We start from the raw sequence: 9502 nt of genomic DNA on the forward strand, positions 1-9502 counted from the left end.
TTACAAAGAAGGTGGGTCTTCTTTGTTATTTACACTTTGGTCCATTACTTGTCCATGTGTGTACGCCTAGTATGTTACAACACTACCACCTATTGGCAGGGAGTGGGATGGTCAGTCTAGTGAAAATGATTTTTAAAATAGCTTAAGTAAATAGATGAACAAACACACAAACAACAGTAATTGAATGAATGGATGAATGAATTAATTAATCAATCAATAAATAAATAAATAAGTAAATAAGAATTACATTGTGCATTATGCAGGTAGATTGTATAATGCATAAATGAATAGGCTAGCCCTCTATATTTTTTTTAGGCTATGTGTATATACCAGTGATTTTCAAACTGTTGGCCGACTGTGGGTATTCCAAGTGGGCCTTGAAATCATTTGTAAAAATCAAATGAATACGTATTTGTGTGTGTGTTGCTGCTGAGCATTCATTTAAGTTTTATCGTTTATTGGGTCAGAGGTGGGCCCTGTTATTGTTATTATCAAGTACAAGTAGGCTAAAGCCCACCCAAAATTAAATGGAGTAAAATTTGAAGTTTACTAAATTGATAGAAACAAAGCCTGTTTGGCAAACTCGTCAAAAATGACCTTTGAGGGTTTTAAATCTGAACCTTTCACACTGTCTTCATCGCCCCTGACTGAGATTTTGCTTTTTTGATTGATTGATCGATCAGTTCATAGATAGATAGATAGATAGATAGATAGATAGATAGATAGATAGATAGATAGATAGATAGATAGATAGATAGATAGATAGATAGATTGATTGATTGATTGATGTGTGTGTTTGTTTAGTGCTGCCTACCTCTTCCACATCCTATCCACCGCTATCCATTCTCAGAGCCATTGGCCTACATATCTATGCACTGCTCTGCCCATTCCCATCTTTTTTATTGTAGGCTACTGATTTTGTGCTTTTATTTACCTTCAGTATTTGCAATATTATCAGGACCAATTCTGTCTGCTATACCTTCATTCTACCTGTCCGTATGAAAAAAATAAACAGCAAAGCCAAGGATATAGTGCAGAACACTTTTTATTTTTTGTTATAATTCTTTTAAAAGGTGCTCAAAAAAGAAGATCAATTCAGACAGCCATTGTTAGGTCTATTTACACTTCCCAAAGTTAAGCTTTACCTTTAAAAACAATGTTAAAGGTACAACTTAAAATGTCATGGTGCATCATGGCTACTGTCCCACTCCGTAGTTGAACTCTAGTTTGCCTTTCCGGAACGAGCAGATGACTTTGGAGCTGGCGTAGTTCTCCACGCTGGCGGTGCAGGTGTGCACATGGTCGTCGATCAGGACGTCCTTGTCCCACAGCTGCAGTTCCAGGACGTCTCCTACTCTGCCCGTGGGGAAGCTGAAGGAGGCCGTCCAGGAGGGGTTGGCATCGTTCTTCTTGAACTCCGTCATGCCGCCGAAGGTGCCTCCGCAGTACACCTTGACATACGGGTCGGGCTTGCCCAGCAGGCCGTTCTCGAGTTCGAAGCCACGGATGCCCCACACCTGAACTTGAGCAGTGGCCACACAGAGGAGAGGCAGGACGAGTAGCAGGGTGAGCCAGGGGGATGCCATGGTTGTCAGGACAGACGATAGGTCAAACACAGCAAGTGGATCTAACAGAGCAGATTTAAGCAGAAAAAAACACATTTAGTAGAAATCCATCATGAAATATATGTTATCTTTATTTGTTTTATCTGTATCTTATGGACATTGAAATCTTGAAGGAGAATTACATTCTGAAAAAAACCCACATTAATAAAAATCCCACATAGGTCGTTTACGTCCTCTCTTGCAATCTAAGCATCATATTTTTATAATATATCTATTATCTGATATATCTATATCAAAGAAGTGAAGGAGGGGGTTTTAGTCACTCTTCACAGTAGATTATGATGAAAACGATTACCTACCTGTGTGGTCAGTGTTGAACCCAAAGTGTGTTTTTCTCAAAAGTGTTCAACTTATAAAGCATGGTCGTGTATCTTTTCATCGCTTTATTCCACAGCTGTGCTACTCCCAGAGCTGCTGGCCAAAAACAATAACAAACCAATTCTCTCGCAACTATTCCAGCTTGTTCTGACCAGGTTTACACAACCCTGATAACACTTCAAAGTAGCCAGGGAAATATTCAGTGGACATTAATGAACATTTAGAGAAATTCATGGATGTTGAAATGAAAGCATCATGGGGCTGTTGACATCAACGTTGATATGAAAAGTTGAAATGCAAACCCTGTCTAAAAGTCATTACAAAAATCTGTAGCATTTTTAAATGGCAAATTTAAAAGTTTCAAATGGCATTTTCACCAAGTAGTATACAGTCCAAAAGCCAATGAAATGTTATTGTGAAGAGCAGCAAGTCAAGCCCTAACAAAGTTGGATGGACATACTTTTGTACTGAATGTAGGCCTATAGAAATACAGGCTGCATTTTTTTGTACGCTCATCACAAATGTACTTAAAGGTTTTGTACCTGAACTCTTTTTTGTTGATAATGATGTGTTTGGAATGCAATTCATATGGGAGATAGACAAGTGATAACCAGTTGGTATCACAATGATGTATTCAGGAGGAGGGCTAACATGTGGATATGCTGTGTTTTCTCTATTCATTTCCCCCTTCATGTCTCAACCCACTGGCCAGTACTTTTCCTCACCTTTCCTTCGTCCGCCCCAAATCTGGCTACATGACCTGTTATTGTCCATCTCAGGCTGCCCACTCCACTCAGCCGACCCACTGACAGGAGTCATAAAAGGAGTCAGTAGTCACGGGCCCAGGGAGAGAGCAGGCCTAGAATGACACCGTATGTATTTAGTTGGGGGGGGCTTTCAAATATTTTTTTCCTGGGCCCAGCCAAAGCTCTCAGCATCCCTGCCACTCACTGTACATGTGCACAGATTATTTACACCTTGTATGTTTCTTGACTGATTGTCTTCTTGCTATTCTTTCTTTTTTTGTCTCTCTTTTCTACTTCTCTTTTTAACGCCATGTTTTTTTTTCATTTGTTAAGCACTTTGAGCTGCATGCCTTGTATGGTAAGGTCCTATACAAATACAGTTATTATTATTTATTATTATTATCTGTTCACTCCCCACATTTACCTATTGTCAACAACATCCCTAAACCCACCTGCCTCATGTTTGAGTTTTAGTCTCTCTCTCTCTCTCTCTCTCTCTCTCTCTCTCTCTCTCTCTCTCTCTCTCTCTCTCTCTCTCTCTCTCTCTCTCTCTCTCTCTCTCTGTGTGTGTGTGTGTGTGTGTGTGTGTGTGTGTGTGTGTGTGTGTGTGTGTGTGTGTGTGTGTGTGTGTGTGTGTGTGTGTGTGTGTGTGTGTGTGTGTGTGTGTGTGTTCCTCTTTTACTCTAGTAGTCGTTTATTCTGTTCTTCTCTACTTATTTTCTTCTGTGTAAATAGCCCACTGTATTGAACAGTATATCCCTTTATCGTGGCAGGGCTGACTGTTTGGGTCCCATACACAGGGTTAGTGTGGCCCAGGGCAATTTCGTGCGTGCATTTGTGCGTGTGAATGCGTGTGTGTTCATTTCAGCTCCCACTCCAATGCTACTCATCTGCTTGTCTTCGGCGAGTGAATCTGTCTTGTCATAATAGTTTACCTGATATTGTACTTTCTACTGATTTGCCCTCACTTTCTGAATGTGTTTGGGTCCAAGCCCAGCTCTTCACATGTGACATAATGAATAAATAAACAAACAAACAAACAAACAAACAAACAAACAAACAAACAAACAAATCGTTCTAGGCTGGAAATATTGTGATACACCATTTTATTTATTATGATGATTTCAAATGATGTGCAAGTTGGCATACAAAGGGACCTGTCACTTTAGACAACAAAACACCTGCTCTTGCATTATTGGCAATTTCACAGTCCGTAATAAAACTCCAATTCCCCCTTCCGCATTGAGCAGGTCACCTTGGCACTGGTGTTTTGCTTTACCATTGCTTTGCAGGTCCCCAGACGATTATCGAACAGCAGGTCCCTGTCCCACAACTCCAGTTTCAGGAAATTCCCAACTTTGCCGTCCGGAAAGCGGAACGACGTACTCCAGATGGGGTTGGGGTCGCTCGTCTTGAATTCCGTCATCCCACCGAATGTGCTGCCACAGTACACCTTGACGTAGGGGTCGGGTTTGGACAACATATCGCCCTTGATGCCGTAGCCACGAATGCCCCACACCTGGAGATCAGCAGCAGCCACATAGAGCGCTGACAGGACGAGGAGCAGAGTCGAGCAGAGGGAGGCCATGGTTCTCAGGACAGGCAAGATGCAAAACACAGGACAGGTCTAACACAAAGAAGACGCAATCAGAAAACAACATTATATTTCCTTGGAGATCCTACTGACCGTGGACTAATTTTCATATTTCGTAGCCCTATAATGCACACTGTTCCATCAGTGCAATGCTGTAGTAGTCATTGAAAAGTTAACTACCATATACTACATTATGACATTACCTTTAGTAATGCACTACGACTTGGTCATTGCCATTTTGGTAACAGCAAATTTATAATGCTGTGTCTTAACAGGTGAAGTCTTCATATTTTTATTTTTATTTTTTTTAATCCTACCAGATGACCAAGCTGTAATTCTAATTGCCTACCTTAATCTCACTGCCCAGGCCAAGGTGAGTGTTTCTTCACAGGTTTTGGTCTTATAAAGGAGGTGGAGTGTCGTATGTGTTTTCATTGCTTTACTTCACAGCTGGGCAACTCCCAGAGTTGTTCTAGCCAAAAATAATCAACACCAATAATTCTCCCCACTCCAGCTTGCCCATACGCGGATTACAAAATACTGAGAAGTTGTATTGGAATAAAAATAGGAATGTAAAGGGATAGGAGTTGACATGGAAATAACCAAAGTTATTTATTTTAATGAACTAAAATAACATAGACATTTAAATATGTGATAAAGGTGACTAGAGGATGATGAAAAGTTCACAAAGGCACGAATCCACGACATCAGTCAGGGTCAGCGTCAGAGTCAGACACAAGAGTGCAACCATTAATTGCTTTATTCAAACATTGTGAGAGTAGCCTAAAGTATTTCATGTCACGAATGTAATTCTCTACGTACGTACATTTACACAGTTTGCCGACACTGTTATTAAAGGGACACTCCACCCATTTTGCATTAGGCTTTCCATTGATAGACACCCAGTCATACTTTTGAATGGTCTTTCAAAAATCTCTCAATTCCCCCTGAGATTGGAGAAATCCACATTCATTTCTTAACACTTCCTATGTCAATGATGTAAAAATGGTCATTTTGCATCATCGACATAGGAAGTGTAAGAGAGGTGGATTTCTGTTGAGACTACAAGCCTTTTTCCCACCTTTTCAACCCCGCCCATAGGGGGTTGGACCTAATGCTCTAACAGACCTATCACAGATCAGTGTCCCAGTGCTTTTGAAATCACTGGCATTGAGGCTCCAGTAAGCAGTGTTGCCAGATTGGGCTGTTTCCCACCCAATTGGGCTGCTTGGGATGGCCGTCTGCGGGTAAAAATGGCATTTTACAGGAAAACTCGCCCAATTCCCATCGACATCAATAGAATTGGGCGGGATTTAGTGCTTCCAGGCGGGTTTTGAGCATTTTTTGGGCTGGAAATCATCAGCCTCATCTGGCAACACTGCCAGTAAGTCACTGGCATAGCCGGAAAGGAGAAGCTGGAGCACACTGCAGCTTAGTTTTCAAGACTTTATTTTGTGCACACACCCGACCAACGTTTCAGTGTTGCTACACCTTCTTCAGAGTCAAATGATAGCAAGAGAGAGACACACATTTCAGGACTTGACATTCACAGGTGATCCCACTTGGTTTGGCTAAATTGGTCTCATCTCATTGCAGGTAATTGACCCCACCCCCCAACACCAGGACAAGATTGCAGACAATTAGACAGAGAGGCTTTGTGGAAAGGCATTTTGGATTCATACTCTAAATTCAGTGGAGCCTCAGGGCATAAATGAGGAACACAATATGTCTTGCTCTCTGTAACAAATTGTTCCAGCATCGCGGCTGTGGTCTTCTAATAATTGTAGCTGTGGTTTTATTGACAATGTTCTTTGTGTATTGTTTTTTTCACTTTTTTTATTTTGTTTTGGGAAGTTGGCAAGCTGTCTAATTGTCTACAATCTTGTCCTGGTGTTGGGGGGTGGGGTCAATTACCTGCAATGAGATCAGACCAATTTAGCCAAACCAAGTAGGATCACCTGTGAATGTCAAGTCTTGAAATGTGTCTCTCTCTTGCTATCATTTGACTCTGAAGAAGGTGTAGCAACACAAAAACGTTGGTCGCGTGTGTGCACAAAATAAATTCTTGAAAACTAAGCTGCAGTGTGCTCCAGCTTCTCCTTTCCAGTGATGTCTGTCCCACTGTGATGCACCTGCAAGCAGGGTTGCCAGATGAGGCTGATGATTTCCAGCCCAAAAACTGCTCAAAACCAGCCTAGAAGCTCAAAATCCCGCCCAATTCTATTGATTTCTATGGCTAAAATTGGGCGGGTTTTTCTGCTAAATGCCATTTTTACCTGCACACGACCATCCTAAGCAGCCCAATTGGGCAGGAAACAGCCCAATCTGGCAACACTGCCTGCAAGCTGAGGGAGGGATGATGCATAGAGTCCCAAATAACTGGGTGTGGCCTGTGGAACTTGAGCATTGCCGTGCATTATGGGGATTGTTGTCACAAATCCACAAGCACTAAAAAGTCATTTTCTGCCTTTTCTTGGCCAAGAAGGCACCAAATTAGAAATGTATGTTACTATTCTACTATACATATGACCCACTTTCAGTAACATATTCATGTCTCCACCGGTGGAATGCCCCTTTAATTTACTACAACACAAGCATGTCTGCTTCAATGTGACTGCCTGTTTAAGAATCACAAACACACATATAGTATTACACTGTGATGGAGTGACCAGGGCTGTGGGTGTGTTCTGACTGTCATGGCAATGAGCTCTTCGGTGTAGCAGTCAGATCCCTAGTTTGGTACGGGGTTTGGTACTGGGTTTGAGTCCCGGTGTCCTGTCTATATGAGCGACCCATCGAGATGTGATTCTCTTCGCTACTGAGCATGCGCACGCATGCGCACACCCTCGCGGTGGTTTTCGCGGGTGATTGCCCATCGAATTGTGAGACCGCAAGTTACGATAGGATCCCCTGAGACTGTCAACTTTAGTGACTCAAACTGTAGCGCAAGTTACGATAGGATCCCCTGAGACTGTCAACTTTAGTGACTCAAACTGTAGCCTATGTCCTCCAAAGGTTACCACCAGTAATCCATAGTCTAGTTAGCCTACAGCCTGTCCACCGACTATCATGGGCTGAAAGTTACGATACCGGTAGGCATCCCCTGGGGGGGGGAAACGGGAAATAGCGTGGATCATCCAGCAGATCGTTGGAAAATCTGTTAAATAGCGTGGCCTCGTACATTTGCTACTTTGTTGCCTAACCGTAATCGCTCACACACTCAGCCTCGAACATTGTAACATCGATCAGAAAAGACTATTTATGTAGAGGAGGCGTTCTCATTGCAAAATGGAAAAAATCGCCACCTCTGATTGAGCTGTCAAAATGCTCCCTCCACCCTTTTCACTCAAGAATTTGAATCGACTGCATTGTAAAATGCCTCAACATGGTAATAAGAAATGCACTGGTGGGGATGTTAAGAAAATATGATTCCGGTCATTAAAAGACAGACATCTGCCAAAACAAAGCCACAATAAGCTATCTGCTATCTGGGAATATCTAAACTGCGCTTGTTTATCCCCATAGCACATGATTTCATGTAGGCCTAGCAATTTGCCTTGCGAGCCCACGTCGCATTGAAACCAAACCAACAGCAAATGACTGCATTAAACAACCCGTAGCCAGGCCCTGATCCCAAACACTTTCTCCAGTATTTGCGCAAACTCAACTCAGTCTCTTTCGGCACGTTTCTTAACTTGCTCAAACGAGAGGCTCACGGTTGTCAGCAGCCGCGTGTTCTTATTAAACTCCGCACGAACGATTGCACACCCCTGTCCGTGAAATAAACAAAGTAATGGTTATTAAAACAGTCCTACGTGGACCGATTGAAACGCCTTCCGCGGAAAGTCTTGCAAGGTCGCTCATTTAGATGAGGCATCGCAAATCGATAGAACACCACTAACGAATAGGGCGACCGGTCGCTCATCTCGACGAGGCAACACATCTCGACAGAACACCGACAAGGGCAATTCTACGCCGCATTGCTACAAATGGCGCCAGAAGTATGGACCGTGGCGTGAGGCCATTGGAAGGCCTGTTCTAATAAGGCATGTTCTAGGGGTGCCAGGCATGTTCTAATTACCACTCAGACTGTGTTTGTAGAGAATCTGACTGTTAAAGTTGAAACGTAGGCCTAATCCAGCCATGAAATAAATAAAAGACAACAAAAAGGATTGTAAGGGCCAAAACATACCAAGGCGGAACGGAACGGTCACGGGACGAACGCGGTCTTTCTGCTTAGTTTCGGCCGGCGTGTTTTTCTCTGCCTTTCACACTGAAAGCGTCGGCGTAGGCGGCCAGTCCTGTTCTGATGCTCGATTACTGCCGGTTGGTGTGTAAGGACAGATATGTTTCAATGTATTTTCACCGACGCCGGTAAAAAACGCGGCCGTTCCGCGACGCTTTACCGCCCTGGTGTGTAAGACCCCTAAGTGTGCAGACTTCTCACTTTGAAAACTACATTGGAAGTGTACCCATTGTTTGTGAGCCTTAATTCCATGTATGGGACCCCCAGGAATGGTGACCCCCGGTGCGAGGGATCCCTGGATGGCACACTGGATGGAGGAAGCATGATGGGCAGTTGTGTGAGGGACACCATGAGTGTGTTAAGCACACGGGTGCGCTTCACGAAGGGTGAAGGCAGTGTGATGGAGTGGCCATCTGTAGGGTTGTGGGTGTGCTCTGACTGTTACGCCAATGAGCCTGGCTCTTTGGTGTAGCGATCTGAGTCCCTGTCGTGCCGAAAAGCGAGTCCCTGCCAGAACACGAGTGCCCTCATTGAAACCAATGACATTTTTTGAGAAACCGTAACATTTGTTATGACAATTCTTCGATTCTTTTATGGAAATAATACTGAAATTGTAACCAGTTCTTTGTAATACTTCCAGAAGGAATGCAGATGCTTTATTGATAGGCTTTCCATCTTAAAATTTAAGTTAAATTGTGTCGGATTTATCTGCAAAAATGGGTAAAAAATATCTGAAAAATTGGTCATTGGTTTCCATTGGTTTCAATGAGGGCACTCGTGTTCTGGCAGGCACTCGCTTTTCAGCACGACATCCCAGTTTGGTGCCCAGGAAGGTTTGGGTTTGCGTCTCGGCAGGGTAACTCTACTCCCCTTCGCTACAAACACACTCTACAGACACTGTATGTATGTTGTCTTGCAAAAAAAAACAGATGCACACAGAGCTGAATGGATTCAATTGAATTAACTGAAACAA

The 9502-nt window shown here is 43.1% G+C and overlaps 1 protein-coding gene across 1 annotated transcript; it reads right to left on the bottom strand.

The window, feature by feature from the left end:
- Nucleotides 1-3828: 3828 nt before the first annotated feature.
- LOC134445428 (cytosolic phospholipase A2-like) lies at nucleotides 3829-4312 on the bottom strand. Its single transcript, XM_063194510.1, has one exon. It carries the CDS (start codon nucleotides 4275-4277, stop codon nucleotides 3894-3896), a length of 384 nt encoding a protein of 127 aa, XP_063050580.1. The 5' UTR covers nucleotides 4278-4312; the 3' UTR covers nucleotides 3829-3893.
- Between the last annotated feature and the right edge of the window lie 5190 nt (nucleotides 4313-9502).

This window comes from Engraulis encrasicolus, chromosome 3 (assembly GCF_034702125.1).
Source record: "Engraulis encrasicolus isolate BLACKSEA-1 chromosome 3, IST_EnEncr_1.0, whole genome shotgun sequence".
In the NCBI taxonomy this organism is placed as follows: domain Eukaryota; kingdom Metazoa; phylum Chordata; class Actinopteri; order Clupeiformes; family Engraulidae; genus Engraulis; species Engraulis encrasicolus.